This window comes from Hipposideros armiger, unplaced genomic scaffold, assembly GCF_001890085.2.
Source record: "Hipposideros armiger isolate ML-2016 unplaced genomic scaffold, ASM189008v1 scaffold_253, whole genome shotgun sequence".
Classification (NCBI taxonomy): domain Eukaryota; kingdom Metazoa; phylum Chordata; class Mammalia; order Chiroptera; family Hipposideridae; genus Hipposideros; species Hipposideros armiger.
Genome location: NW_017731603.1, coordinates 729936 through 744916, shown reverse-complemented (window position 1 = coordinate 744916; position 14981 = coordinate 729936). Strand labels below are relative to the sequence as shown.

The 14981-nt window shown below is 55.6% G+C and overlaps 1 protein-coding gene across 6 annotated transcripts; it reads left to right on the top strand.

The window, feature by feature from the left end:
• Window positions 1-5286: 5286 nt before the first annotated feature.
• On the top strand, window positions 5287-13349 carry SAXO4 (stabilizer of axonemal microtubules 4). Of its 6 annotated transcripts, none has more exons than XM_019655977.1 (14): window positions 5287-5370; window positions 5898-6035; window positions 6502-6619; window positions 6871-7024; window positions 8172-8300; window positions 8883-8946; window positions 9399-9511; window positions 9910-9969; window positions 10077-10163; window positions 10439-10552; window positions 10634-10728; window positions 12331-12495; window positions 12947-13029; window positions 13240-13349. In XM_019655977.1, the coding sequence occupies exons 2-13, from the start codon at window positions 5927-5929 to the stop codon at window positions 13020-13022; spliced, it is 1284 nt and encodes a 427-aa protein (XP_019511522.1). In that variant the 5' UTR covers window positions 5287-5370; window positions 5898-5926; the 3' UTR covers window positions 13023-13029; window positions 13240-13349. The 6 variants fall into 6 exon arrangements, with proteins under 6 accessions (XP_019511522.1, XP_019511520.1, XP_019511524.1 ...); XM_019655975.1 differs by having other exon boundaries at window positions 9880-9969; XM_019655976.1 differs by having other exon boundaries at window positions 5368-5431; window positions 9880-9969.
• The last annotated feature ends 1632 nt before the right edge of the window (window positions 13350-14981 follow it).

Below are 14981 nucleotides of genomic sequence, written 5' to 3'. Positions count from 1 at the left end.
AAAAAAAAAAAAAAAGAAGAAAATTCTGACACATGCTACTAAGTGGTTCATCCTTGAGAACATTATGCTAAGTGAAATAAACCAGATGCAAAAGGACAAATATTGTATGAGTCCTCTCACATGAGGTTCCTAGAGTAGTCAAATTTATAGAGACAGAAAGTAGCTTGGTGGCTGCCAGGGGGCCAGGGGGAGGGGAGATCGGGGAGTTAGTGTTTTGTGGGCACAGAATTTCAATTTGGGAAGATGAAAAAATTCTGGAGATAGATGGTGGTAATGTTTGTGCAATATTAAGACTGTACTAATGCCACAGAACTATACACTTAAAAATGGCTAAAATGGTAAATTTTGTTATGTATATTTTACTAAAAAATTTTAAAAACATATAGATATAATGAAGTCCCTCTCCCTATCACTTCCAGCCTCCTGCTCTCTAGGACTTAGTCTCAGGATCCTGTTTCCCACTTTTTAATCATCTTGGCTGATTTGGATCATTTAAAACCCTTCTTCTGTGGATTTTTGCCCAGCAGCGCCTGGCACAGACCAAGGAGCTGGATGCAGGAGAGAGCACGGGAGGGATGAGTTTTTAAAAAGGATTTTCAAAAAACTGTCATTGAAGGTCAGTTTTTGAAAATAGCCTGGAGAACCTCTAGCAATGTTAAAGTAGTCACCAGAGCGACTCTGGAGCCAGCCTGCTTGGATTTAAATAATGACCCCTCCCCTAGTTTATCAGCTGCGTGACCCTGGGCAAGTTATGCAGCCTCTCTGTGTCTCAGTTTCTTCATCTATAAAATGAAGGTGCTGACGCTACCGACCACACAGGAAGACACCGTACAGCGGTGAGGTTTAAATGTGTTCATAGATGTGAAGCTTAGAACAGTGCCTGGTACCTAATGAACCCTGAATGAGAGTTTGCTATTAATGTCACCTGGATTCAGGCAGATTCAAACTTCTGCTTGAATGCCTCCTGGGATAGAGAACTCACTCCCACAGGGCAGCCTGTTCCCCTGTTAGAAGGTTGGGTGTGGTAGAAAGCTTTTCCCTCCTTTAACCTGTCTCTTCCTGATGAGAGCCCTGGCCCGGCCCTCTGAGGCCAGCCACGAAGACACACGTCAACCAAAGCAAAATGAGCCCTGCTTGGTGCTGTGCTTTCTCCTTTGTCCAAGCTGATCCTCCTCTGGGGTCCTGAAGCTCACACAGCCCAGAATGCAGGTATCTGTCCCTGTTCAGTACTCAGCAACCAAAGGGTGTTGTTCACTGGCCTTGGACACCTGTCAGGGCCTGTCCCCACTGGTCCCAGCTGAGTTCCATGGGCCAGTTCCAAAATGTCCTCTTGCTGGTTCCTGAGTCTCCACCTCCCAGGCTTCACAGGGGAGGCAGCTGCTGTTGTCCAGGGCCAGCCCCCATCTTTCTGTAGCCCCTCCCTTCTCACATGAGGGAAACACAAGTGAATCTTACTGCTCAGAACATGTCTAGAAAGGAAAAAGAGGTCGCCCCTCTAACCAGGGCAGTCCATCCCTTTGAAAATCACTGAGATCAACTAAGTGGTGTCCCAGCACTTTACAATGAATTTGCTAGCACATTCCAGGAGGCTTGGCGCGGTTAGTTCCGGAATGAAAGCTGGCTCCACGCCTTCCTACCTGTGAAGCCTTAGGCAGTTTCCTCATATGTAAAATAGGGATAATAACAATAGTTGCTGTCTTGTAGGCTGGAGTGAAAAGAGTTGACTCTCAGCTCCGTGCCTGGCACAAAGGAAGTGCTTAATAAACGGGGACAGTTATGGGAAGAGAGGCTGAGGCGGGCCCAGGACTTCCAACTTAAAATCTGGAAGGATTCTTTAGTCTGTCGCTTCATTTCATAGAAAAACTGAGGCTCAGAGATGAGAGGTCCAAAAGTCACACAGCAATTGAGCTACCACTGGAACCAATACCAGGTGAGCAGCCTCCCGAGGCTCCTTCTCGCGAGTTCCGGACCCTTGCCCTCACGGAACACTATGCGCACGCCTTCCCCTTCTGTACAGGAGAGCTCGGGGGTGGGTGAGCCTGGGTGACCCGAGGCTGGGGCGGTCTAGTCGCCCTGCCCCACTCCTTTCGCCTCTCCAGGAGCCCCCTAGCCGTATGAGGCAGCACCTGTTGCATCCCCTGTAGTTACGGATTATGGCCGCTGGGTGTCGCCACCCAGCAGGAAAACGAAAAAACAAAAAAAAGGATAGTACCGGGAGGCTCGCCTCTGGTCTACATAATGGGAGAATGGGAGGGCCTCCGCCTCTGGAATTCCTGCCCAAATCTTTGGTGGCCTCCAGCCCAGGCCTCCCCCAACAGCTCAAGAGCTTCCCTCACAGCGATACGGGACGATTTCAAACCTTTCACCACCCTGCTAAAAGGAAAACCTGGCCACAGCCCCCCTGGAGGCTGCCTACCCCTGCTGAGCCCAACTCCTCTTCATTACAGTGCCCCGGCCACATGGGTCCGGTCACCCCTGCTCGCAGCAGGCCAGGCCTCCCCACCTTTGCGCTTGCTGGGCCTTGCAGATGGAGTGCCCTCGCTCATCTCCACCTGGTGCAGGCCAGCTGCTTGCTAGACACTGTGCATAAGGCATTTCAAATCCACCAGCAACCTTGCCAGGTAGATGCTGTGTGCCTTCCTTATAAGTGCAGAAACAGGCTCAGAACGGGGAAGGCCAGAGGCGCACAGCTAGCGTGAGTGGCGGAAGAGGCTTTGAACTCAGTCCTGTCAGGCTCCGGAATTGAGCTTTCTTTGGCTACATGCACTGGCTGTGCCTGAGACCCCTGCAGGCTTTTGAGGGCAGGGCCGTGTGGAATTCCTGTTTTTAACCCTTAAGCCCAAACCTTTGCCAAGGCCTTTCCATAACTCTTAGATGGCACGTACTGGCGAAGTGTGCCAGGTGCTGGGCTAAATGCTTTACGTGTACCGCACCCCCACAGGTGGGTACCTTTATTACCTCCACTTCCCAGAAGGGGGAACTGAGGCACACGTAACAGGCACCAAGTCTTACAGTTAGTAAGTGGCAGAGCCAGGGCCCATGCCAGCTGGCTTCCGAGTCTGAGCTTGTGCTTGTGACCACTTCTTTACAGACATTTTGAGCACAAGCACTCCTTCCCGTCACACCTGGGTGAGCCGCCGCCCCCCATACCAATGGCACCTTATCTTTTGTGGGTGGGGCTCACTTGAGCCTCTGTTAATTGATGAGCTCCTCAGTGGAGGGCAGGGCTGCGCGCATTCACTTCTGTCCTTGCAAGTTTCTGACCCCTGAACAGAAGCCTGTCTCTGGAGGGTGGGTGCCTGCCACACCTCCCCTGGGCCCTGGTCACCTCTGGGTCCAGGGCCTCTCTCTGTGGGGGTCAGGTGTGGACACAAGCCCCCTTTCTGGCAGGCCCAGTCACCTCAGGGTGAGTGCAGCAGGCCCCCAGCCCTGGGTCTCCCCTTCATTCCATCTCATCACTCCCCCATGGGCAGGGCTGCCCTGGAGCCAGTTTCTACTGCACAGGAGAGCTGAAGGTGAAACTTCCAGGAAATTTACAAGCTGCCTGCTGAACTCAGCTAATGTTCAAAATTAAATTATACAAACTTACAATTTAATAAATTAGAGTAAAAGTGAAGATAATAAGTACTTCAAAGGGATCGCCTCCATGATGTTGCTCCATTTTCATCATTTATGCTCACAAGATTACTTCCATCTATGGTACCTGTATGGTGGAAATGCCACATAGTGGTGGGATACTGAGCTTGTCTTCCCAGTTCTCCTGTTCAGTGACATTACGGTGGTAGTTTGAAAGCAGCCGTGATGGGAGTTTTAATACCCCAGAAATTGGCAAATGTTACAAATCAGGACTCCCCGCACCCCTTCCCAGCCCCACGGGCTCCTCCCCAGAGATTCAACTGTTAAGCCTTAAAGCCAGTTGTGGCAAATGGGCTGTGTCTGGAATAGGAAGGGCTGGCTCACTGCCGTTTTTTTAATCAGGCTCTGCCTCCACCAGTTGTGAGGCCCGAGTGATTTGTCCTTGGCCTCACCTTTTCCATGTGCAAAATAAGGCTGAGACGAGCGTTAAAACCTCGCTTAAAAACTGAGTGTTAACGGGCCGGCCGAGTGGCACATTGGTTAAGAGTTGGCTTGGGACGCCAGCTCTGAGCAGCAGGGCCCTAGTTCAGATCCCACATGTGGGCCAGTGATGCTGCACCCTCTACAGCTGGTGAACAACAGCTCTACCTGGAGCTGGGCTGCTGTGAGTCGCCGGCAACGTCGCTGGCAACATCGTAGGCTGCAGTGGGACTGGCTGGCGACTGGCTGGCGACTGGCTGGCGGCTGGCTGGCGGCTGGCGTGAGCTTTCGTGAGCTGCCTTTAGCCACTGTGAGTGGCTGTCCAATGGCCAGCAACCGATCTGCCTCACCTGAGAAGAGCGCAATGATAATACCAACATGGGCCAGTGAAGCAATGTCCTCCACAACTAGACTGAAAAACAAAAGGACAGCAACTTGTCTGTTCCCCTCCCCCAATTCCCCAATAAAATCTTTAAAAAAAAAACAAACTGAGAGTTAACTATCTGTCAGGTGCTGAGTCCTGGCTCTCAGGAAATCTGCTTACAAGGCAGATCCAGTTACAGCCCTCAGCGAAGATGAGGAAATGGGGGCGTTGAGAGGATAAGTACCTCATCAAAGGTGACAGATCCGGTTTGAACCACACTCACCACTGCTGTGGTTTATTGGCCCTGTAATAACAGTCCCCAGCTTGCAGGGTGGTTTGGGGGATGATTATATGAGGAAATGTGTGTAGAAGAGCTTGGCACAGATATGGGCTCTAGAAGAACACAGTAAACACTAATTTATCGAGAGGCTGAGAGTAGGGTCTGGACCCACCCACGTCTGAATAGCAATTTTATTCTCTGATTGCAAGATCTCTGGCCACTTTGCTTGTCTAAACCTCATTTTCCCAGAGTGAAAAAGGGATGATAATAGCTACCTGTAAGAGCGACTAAGAGGACTGGAGACACAGGATGCAAAGCGAGAAGTGGGTACTCAATAAGTGGGAGCGACTGTTCAGGATTATCTCTTATTTCCTGTCACTTAGACAGCCACTCTGCCAGGCCCTGTCAGGGGGAGGCTAGCTGTAGGGGCCAGAGCCAAGAAGGCAGGACCTTGCCTGGACAGCTCCTGGCACCTCCTCCCAGCCAGGTCAGCTCCTCAGTGGGCCCTGGCCCTAGAAGGGCTTCAGAGGCGGGACACTGTTGCTAGGCACCAGTTGCTAGGCAACACACTGTTTCTCCAGGCCTGGCCACCTCCCCAAGGGCCCAGGCTTCTCTGGAGCAGCTCCTGCCTCCTGAAGCTTTTCGCAGACCTCAGAGCCACTGAGGGCAGGTGAGGGTGGGGCCAGCTGTGGTTGGGCCCTGGGGAGAGCAGAGCCAACTTCTAGCAGCAGGTGGGCAAGGCTGAGGGAGCAGAGGGAGAGGCAAGGAGCATGGGACGTCCAGCTAGGGTAGCCAAGGATTCCTGACTGGCTGGAGGTTGTCAGGCCATCAGTCCCCAGAGGAGGGAATGTAGGGTTAAGATCAGGGGCTGAGGAGTCGAGGAGTCAGGTAGCTTGGGCCTGAATCCCGGCTCTACCACTTATTATGAGCTAATAATTCTTCATCCCTCGGAACCTCAGTTTCCTGGCTGTAAAACGGGGCATTCATAATAAGGTGTGGGGAAGGTGAAATGAGACACAGTGTACCTGAGATAAGTATTGACAAGTGTGGGTGTCGGTGGAGAGGGACAGGCCTGGGGGGATGGGCGGCTGGGTGCGGTGTGATCACCACCTTTGTGGTCTGCACAGCCTGGGCCTGGGGCCAGCTTGGGGCCCTTGGGCTGCTGGACTGATAAGGCTCTTCGTGCTTCCGCCCTAGGTCCCCCTGGGGCCCTGCCCCACAGCGTCATGATGGGGAAACTGCCCTTGGGGGTTGTGTCCCCTTATGTGAAGATGAGTTCGGGGGGCTGCACAGACCCCCGAAAATTCTACGCCACCAGCTATTGCACAGCCTATGGTGAGGACACCTTTGTGTAGGAGTCACCCCCAGGACACGGGGCAGGACAGGGCAGGCCCTCCCGCTGGGAGAAGAGCAGCCCTTCTGGCCCATCACAAACTCAGAGCAGCCCCAGTATCCTGAACTGACCAGTCTAATGAGCCCAAGACTCTGTCCACGTCTGTACTGTTGGACTAGGTCCACCCTGCCGTCCCTTCCCCTGAATCCATCCTGTGATCATGCCACACTGACCTAGTCCCTGTCCCATCGACTCCATTCCTTCTGCCACAGTTCAGGAAGGCCAGCCTCGCAAGCCTCCCAGCACGCCTTTTCCTGCCCCCCCCCCCACTCTGTGCCGTCTCCATCACAGGAACCCTGGGGCCCTAGGCAGATGCTGACCCTGCCTGGGAAGCCCCGCCCACTGCTCACCCACTTTGCTCCCACGCTGCTGACCTGCCTTCCTGTCTCCCTCCTTCCCCTCTGGCAGGCCGGGAGGACTTCAAACCCCGCATAGGCAGTCACAAAGGCACCGGCTACAAATCAAATTTCCGGCCTGTGGTCTCAAACCAAACCAGTCTCGGTGCTCTGGACTACCCAGCCATGGGGTACGGTCTGCATACTCTCTTCTTACCTCCTGCCCAGCTGGGTCTTAGCTCTCATGGACATCCATGCATGGGGACCCCGAGGGTCTACGTCTGGGGTCTTGGGGGACTCAGGTCATGGTGCCCAGCCTGGGGCCCAAAGGCAGGTGAATTCCTGAAGCATCTGTGGGAGGTTTGAGGGAGGCCGAAAGCTTCTGGAAATAAGCATTGTAGGCCCTGGTGGTAATAGTTCCTCCCCTTGCTCCTCCCCTCAGGGAACAAGTCCAGGACAAGGTTCAGACAGTAACTGGTCAGAGTTACCGCCCTCTAGAGGTACCTGATGGCACACACCCACTGCCCTTGAACACGTACCACACCAGGTCTGGCTACTCTAGGGAGAAGGTCAATTCCACGACCCCCACCAAGGAGGTTAGTGCTGGGCCCGGGGCCAGCAAAGAGCGGGGAGCCCTAGGCTGGGGTAGAGGAAGGACTGGGGTAGAAAGAGTGGGGATTCCTCCAGCAGGGTGGGACTGACCTGCCAAGAGTTGGTCAAGGCTGAGATGCCTGGGTGTGAAGGAGCCACAGTGTGGGCTGGGGCGTCCACTCACCTTTATCGCCTTTGTCCTCATCCCTACCCCCACCGTCACCTCCCCCTCCATTTCTATCCCCAACCCTATCACTATCATCATCTCCACCAACCCCATCCCCTTCTCCATCCCCATCTCTACCCTTACCAGCGTCCCCGCTATCACCACCATTCCCACCTCCATCCCCACCATCACCTCCCCCTCCATTTCCATCCCTATCCCCATCTCTGGTTTCATTCCCTCCCCATCCTAACCCCAACCCCATCCCGGTCCCCATGATCTCCACCGCCCCATCTGCATCTCGAAGCCCACATCACCCTCCTCACTGTCATTGTCACATCACTTTTGTCATGATCATCCCCATCTTCTTCATTTCTATCACTGTTATGACCATAATTATTGTCATCATCACCACCACCAGAGGAGATATTCATTCATTCATTCATTCATTCACTCACGTATTCATTCAACTGATGTTCTGAACATCTCTTCTGTATTTGAAGGTGATAAGTGCTGGGGGGAACTACAATAAGGAAGAGGCAGGTGGTGAAGCAGAAGTGAAGGGGCTGCAACTGCAAATCAGGGGTTTAGAAAAGCTTGCTATGGAGACTTTAGACAAAGATTTGAGGGAGGTTAGTGTGTTCCAGGCCATTCCAGGCCATGCAGACAAAAAGTGCAAAGGCCCTGAGGCAGGGGGCGGTGATGGTGATGGTGTCTGACGTGAGGAGGGACAGCAAGGAGGCAGGCGCTGGAGAGGAGTGAGGGTCCGAGGACCTTGTGGGCCGCTGTCAGGACATGGGATTCTACTCCGACTGAGATATGAATACTGCAGGGCTCTGAGCAAAGGAGGAACGTGACCCAACCTCACTGTAAAGGGACCCCCTCAGGCTACTGTGCAGATACTCTGTAGGGGTCAAGGGCAAAATCAGATTCAGGAAGTGACTGCCGTCCCCTCATCAGGAGGGTAATTGGTCTGTTCCTCCTCCCAGGTCAGGAAGGTCCATTTTGACACCCAGGACTACGGGCCCCAGGCCATCACAGGGCTGGAGCCCAAGCATGTGCCCCTGCTCCACCAGGAGCAGAACAAGGGCTCGCTGGAGTGGGAGAACAACCGATATGTGAGTGGGCCGCGTCCCGAAAAGGGCTGTGGGCTGGGCAGAGGGGCCAGACCCATCTCCTTCGCTCCCCTCTGCACTGACTCACCCAAGAAGCCCACAGGATGTGGGCTCAGGACACCAGAAAAACTGGGGCGAGCAAAGGATTTGATAGCATCGAACTGCTCCTGACGCGTATCTTAGGATTTACGCTGAGCCCCTTTCTCTTCCCTACCCCATCCAGACACCCTGAACCTGGGCACTGAATTGTGAAATGAACACCCAGGTTCTCCCATCAGTCTCTCTCCTTTCTTTGGGGCCCTCCTGGTGTGGGTCCTGGGGGCTCCAGGCCCCGTTGCTCATTACTAGGAATCCAGTGTGGAATGTGACTTGGCTTTCACTGTTGCAGGGGAACTGTGCTCTCGTGACAGAATTCCTGGCATTGGGATGCCCAGCCAGAGAGGGATTTGTATCAGGGGTGCCACACTGGTCCTCCCTTCTCAGACCATACCACACAGGTCTTCTCAGAGCACAGATAGCACGAAGAGCCTCCTTCCAGGCCCTGGCCTACCTGTGTCCCCCACTGTTCCACCCTCTGTGTTCCAGGGCCCGCGCTTCATGACTTCCGAGTATAATTCCAAGTATCTCAAGGAGCCTTCAAACCAGCCAGGTGGGTGCTTGTCTGAGCTCCTGTCTCCCTCCCATGTTACCTCCCTACCCCCAACCCCTGGAGAGACCCCCGGAGGATCAGAGCTGGCACAGCACTAGGAAGGCACCAGAGGAGGAAAGAAGGACGTGCAGGCGGTGTGGGGGAGCCATTTTCCTGGGCTGACCTCTGCCTGAGGCCTGCTGACCCCCGAAGGACAGCTCCCTGGCCTTGCAGGCCTCCTTGAGCCCGACCACGGCTGCCTCCTGGCCTGTCCTCCCTGCCCTTCCTTCTGCTTCTCTCTTGTTCTCTACCCTGGATTCTGGAGCTCTCCTGGTACCCGCAGTCCTGGTGGCTCAGGCCTCCAGCTCCTTAGAGCCATCTCCCTCCCTATCACGGGGACCCTGAGCCTCTGGAGGCCACGAGGGTGGGCCCCGGGGGCCCTGGGGCCAGCACAAGGGGGCTGTCTTTTACAGATCTCTTGCAGAAGAAATCAATTGGTGCCAAGGAGGACACAGGCTTCACCAAGGAATCCACCAAGAACCCCATGGTCTTCCAGCCGCCCTCTCAGGCGCCCCCTGGGAACCCAGTAAGTCAGGTTGGATCTCGCTAGAATCTCAGGATGATCGAAGCCCTCCAGTCTGGGGATTCTTAACTTTTTTTAAACATGTGAGCTTCAGAACCATTTGTTCAAACACGAGATGAAAGAGGTTGGGTGAAAACCATTACTTTGGTCCAACTTTCCCATTTTATGGACGAGAAGTCCGAGGTTCAAAGAGAAGCAGCCTAGCTGAGGCCACTCAGCACTCCGACAGGGCCATGCCTGCTGGAGCCCATTCTGTGTCACGCCCTCCCTTCCCTTCCCAAACGCTTCCCTTCCTTCAGTCACCCCAACTATAGCCCTTTGTGCTGAACCCCGCTCAGCGCTCAAGACAAGGGGACAGCTGCCTCTGTCAGACTGATGCTCTTCTGCCGGTCTCTTTCCAGGTCCTCTTTCCCGGCCGGAGTGTCACCAAGTCGGACTTTGTCCCCATGACCCACCCTCATGTAAGCTGAGCCTGGGGAGGGATGCCTGTCCCCACAGTCTGGGGTCCTCTGGAAGGCACAGCAGGGGCAGCCGTGCTCTGGTGTCAGTGGCCACTTTGCTGCCACAGGGGGACGAGCTCCTGCCAGGGCTGGCCCGAGGCTCTGAGAGGGAGACAGGCTTCAGCCGAGTGAATGAGAGGACTCTGAACCCCAGAGTGAGTGGCCTTGGGGTTCCCTCTGAAAAGGGACACAGAGAGGAGGAGACGGAGGTGTCTTGGGCTTGGGTTGGGCCCTGAAGAACGGAAAGACTCAGGATATTTGCCCCCCCCCCACCGGTGGAGGGGTGAGGCCCAGGGGCTGGGAAGGGAGGGGTGTGTCGGAAACAGTGAATTTGGGTTGTGGCTGCGTGTGCCTCTGCCTGCCTTTCCTCCGCCTGTGCTGCCTCAGCCTGGCCACCCAGCCACGCTTCTTGTGGCTCTGTCCCCTGCAGGTGTCCACTCCCGGTCCGGAACTAAGCAGCATGAGCCACTGGCAATTCCAGCCGCCCCAGCGGGTACAGCAGACAAATGTTGCCCTCCTTGGCCGGGAGACTGTGGGGAACAAGGTGAGGCCTGGGGTACCCAACCCTACCCCAACTCCCTACCCACTCCTGACCTGACGGGCCCCCTCTATCCCTCTCGTGCAGGAGCCCACAGGGTACAGCCTTAACAACCCTAGCTATGTCCGGAGCCCCTCTGACCCTGACACGGATAATCGATACCTCACCACCTACAACCAAGGGTGAGCCCCTTCCTGCCCAAATCTGAGGTTGGGAAGTGGCACCCCTTTTACAGATGGGGAGACTAAGACCGGGACAAGTAATGAGCTCATAGCCTTGGAAAGAAGACGAACATTGAATTAATGTGGGTCCCCTAACGTGGACCCTGAGCCAAGGATTTGAGTGCAAGCCCTTTATTGGGGGAGTCAGGGGCTGGGGAGAGGGGAGGCATGGGTGTGTTATTAAGCCAGATATCCCATGGGGGAGACTCGAGAAAGCAGTGCAAACACAAAAATTCAGAATTATTCTATTATTCCAGGCAAGGGGCAAGAGAGCTGAGGTGTTCTTACCCCCACATCCCTCGGTCATTGGTTAAGGGCTGTCCCCAGGGCAGTATAAATCCCAGGTACCTCCTTGCCCCGGCAGAGCAGGCTCCCGCAGCCCAAGGCAGCCTTCCCACATAGATGCAGGGCAGGGCATTGGTGGCCAGGCCTGTGGGGTCAGGGGAAGAATAAGGGGGCCCAAGAAAATCTTGGGGAGCAACAACAGCATCTGCTAAGACACTACTTCTAGTCCATGGCAGGCGGACTGCATGCACCCTCAGAAGGTAAGCCCTGTGTGTGCCCTGGGCAAGGAGTAAGTGCCCTGGTCATCAGGGAGGACTTCAAGGAAGAAGTGGCCTTAGAGCCATGGGGAAGGGTCCTGGGGCCAGGACCAGATGGGGAGAGCATTACAGGGGTGGGATAAAGGAGGTGTAATTCTTGGGACAAAAGTCATAGAATCTGTCATGTGTGTGTCATCTGAGTCCACACTGCCCCTGCAAGGAGGCCTCCCAAGGTGCCCACCCTGTCCTTGGGGCTAACCCCCCTCTTTCAGATGGGGGCCATGAGGCTCAGCGGGAGAAATGGTACCTGAGCCGCACAGCAGATCCCTGACACGTGTAGCTGCTCTGGTTCCCATGGACGGCAAGGGGGAGTGGCAGAAATCATTCTGGGCATTGTTGGGGGGACAGCTGTGTCCCTGCGCCTCCTGTGGCTCCAGCAGGCCCCCACTCCCTGCCATCTCTGCTGGGTCCATCCCCCACCCACCCATCAGTGGGTGGCATTTCCTGAGCCCCTGCCTGGTGTGCCCAGAGCCCCCAGGGGTTGTAAGAGCTGATTTCTGCATTCATCTGTGCGCACCCCCTCTTCACAAGCCCAAGGGTGGGCCCACATCTTACTCATCTCGGCACCTTCAGAACCTGGCCCCGTGAGTGCTCAGTGAATACTGGCAAAATGGAAGAAGAGTTGAATGCCTAGAGCGAGAAGGCTGAGATGAGGTCCCGCCCTCCACCTGAGAGGTCCACAGGCCAGGGAGGGAGCACCACTTAACCTGTCCTTTACTGTCCTAGTGCTGTCTCAGCAGCAGGGAGTGGCACGAAGGAGGGGCGTCCTGCTCAGGGGCAGAGGAGGGCAGGTTTCCCGAGTGGGCGTTCACCGAGTGGACAGGCTAGGGGAGTGTGTGGCAGAGGCCAGCGTGGGCAAAGGCTGGAGGGGCCTGAGTTAGTTTGTGCTCTGCTGGAGCCAAGACTCCTGTTGGAGAAGGGCACAGGCCAGCTTGCCTCCACAACCCCTCCTGTGCCGCAGGTACTTCGAGAACATTCCCAAGGGTCTGGACCGGGAAGGCTGGACTCGAGGTGGCATCCAGCCCCAGAAGCCCGGAGGCTACACCCTCAACCAGCCTGTCACCCGCATGGAGGCCACCCCCAACCCCACGGAGAGCCTGAGGCACCTGCACCCCCACGTGGGAAGGTGGCATGCCCTCGCTCCGCTCTGTCCTTGGCCGGGTCCAGGCCTTTCCCCAGCCTCTCCTCCGTCCCTCCACCTGTCTGTCCTTCTGAGAGGCCCGCTTCCTCTCTCTGACTTGCTCCTTGCTTCTCCTGCCCACAGGGGCTCCTCCCCTCACCCCCGCAGCGACCAGGGGCCAGCTCCCAGCTCCGCACCTTCTCCCTGCCAGGCTGCATGCAGAGGGCGGGGGCACAAAACTGAATGACTGTGGTTCTGCCTCACTCTGACATCTTTCTGTTCAACTCAGTTCCTCGAAAATTACATTTATACCGACAATGGCCCCAAGTTGGCAGGCAAAGACTGTCTGTGGCTTGGCGGCCCTGGCTGAGTGCTGGCCCCTCGGGAGGGGCAGGCAGAACAAACAGCCTCGTTGCTCTGCCCTCCCACTCCCAGTCTCACCCCTTCCTCCCTGCAGGACCCTGATCTCAGAGGACCCCTTCTACCGCACTCCACCTCACAGCAGCCGCTTCAATCCACTTAACGGAGTCTAAGGCCTGGGTAAGGGCTAGGGGACCCCCAACCACAGCTGCTCCCCGTGTAGGGGTGGCTATTGTGGGCCAGCCCCACCTCCCAAGCCCCAGATCAAGGAAGCCCTGCCTGGGGACCCTAGCCCCAGAGTTGGGGGGTGGGCAATCAGGGCCCTCTCAAGGGTGGGTGAGTGCACAGAATCACCCAGAGCCCCTCAGGCCTTGTCTCCATTCCCCACAGGTTTGTCAACTCAAACGGACAAGAGCTGGATGCTGTGCCTGTTTCCACCCCGCTGCCCACTGGGACTCCCCTGGCTACTTTCCTATTGAAATAAAGAGCAGTGAAGCAGAGCACTGTGTCTGTCACTGTCATGGGTGGCTGGGAAAAGGAGGGGTGAGGGCGGGGAAGGGATGCAGGGGTGGAGGGGTGAGGGCCAGGTGTGGAGTCAGGGAGGCCCAGTTGGACTCATGGTGACACTATGGACAAGGCACTTCACTCTTAAGACTTAGTTTCCTCTCCTGTTAAGGGGTCTCCTACGACCTGTGCTAAGTGCTCGGTCAAGTGTGGAAAGGAAGAGAGGGAGACAGGAGTGGGCGGGGGTGGGTTGAGAGGCCTCAGATACCTGGTTTATAAGATGGGGCAGGACATCAGGGCCCTTCTGGGTCCCACATTGGGTGGTTTAAAGAAGAGGGGAGGGCGGGGCGGGGGGAGTCCCAGAGATCTCGCTCCAGAGACAGACGGAGGAGGGTCCACGATGGATGGCTACCTGGACACCAACACCAGGAGGGTTGGGGGCCGGACGAAAGGCTGGTGCCTCAGGGCGGCCACTTTGTGAGAATTAGAACGAGGCACTGGTAGGCAGACGCCCATGTGAGCACAGGACCTACAGAGCAAATGTCTTGTGGGAAGAGAAAGGCATCCTTCCTCCAAGCGCTGCACCTGACACCAGGGTCCTCTGCCTGCAAGGCAGAATCTGGGCTGCCTCTCAGCACCTTCTGTCACCTGCTGTGGCCCTGCTGGCACTAGCCCCTTATTTTATGGAGAGGGTGCATGAGCTGCTCAAGGTCACATAGCACAGAAAGGCAGCAGCGGCACTGGACTGAGGATGTCCCCCACACCTTGCAGCCCAGCCCAGCATGCGAAGAGGTGACTCAGTGGTCCAGCAACTGTCCCCGCTCACCCCCCGCCCCTAAGTGGGTGTCTGGTTAGTGGCTCTGCTGGCCCTGGGCCTGGCTGTACCCAGCAGTCTTGACTAGCAGGTCTGGGAGCTATCCGTGGCCTGGCTGGGGCTCCACGTGGGATGTGGGAGGTTCCAGCTGGCTCCAGTGCTGGAGGAGGGGAATAAGGGACACAGAGTCTCTCGGCCACAAACCCAGCCAGACTCAGGACCCAGTGACAGCCCCTCGGACGGGGGGTGGGGCCTGCTGGTCTATCACCCTCCACATTAGGGGGCAGTCACCAAACTAGAGATTTGCCACCTGGGCTGGCCATAGTGAGGTGGGGCGAGGGTCAGCTCACACCTCCCACCCACAGTCACACACTCACCAAAGCACAAACAAATACAAGACGCACACAGACCCCTGAAGACATGCACATACAAACACATACAGACACATAAATGCCAGCAGACAAGTACACATAGACTCACTAACAACCACACGGAGAAACATATGGAAACATAAAACAAACATGGACACAGTTCTTCACGTAAACACCCGAGGTTCTTTTACATGCAGACACATACACACACATATGCAAACCGACTGACACATCAACACGCATAGAAACAGAGAGATAAAAACAGATGGACAGAGACTTACAGGACAGACCACAGACACACACACCCCCCATTCTACTTTTCCATTTCCTCCCCACCAGGGTCCTCTTACAGCTCATGTTTCCTGCTCACCCTCCTTTTCTCTGGCTCAATAGAAGATACAGTGTCAGGGACACTACAGCCTGATTACACCCTTTTTCCACTA

Coding starts and splice junctions, on each gene's coding strand:
- SAXO4 (XM_019655975.1), top strand. CDS start 5,927: ATGATGGGGAAACTGCCCTTGGGGGTTGTGTCCCCTTATGTGAAGATG. Junction 8,947..9,398: donor GGAGCCTTCAAACCAGCCAG/GTGGGTGCTTGT, acceptor TGTCTTTTACAG/ATCTCTTGCAGAAGAAATCA. Junction 12,496..12,946: donor CTGCACCCCCACGTGGGAAG/GTGGCATGCCCT, acceptor TCCTCCCTGCAG/GACCCTGATCTCAGAGGACC.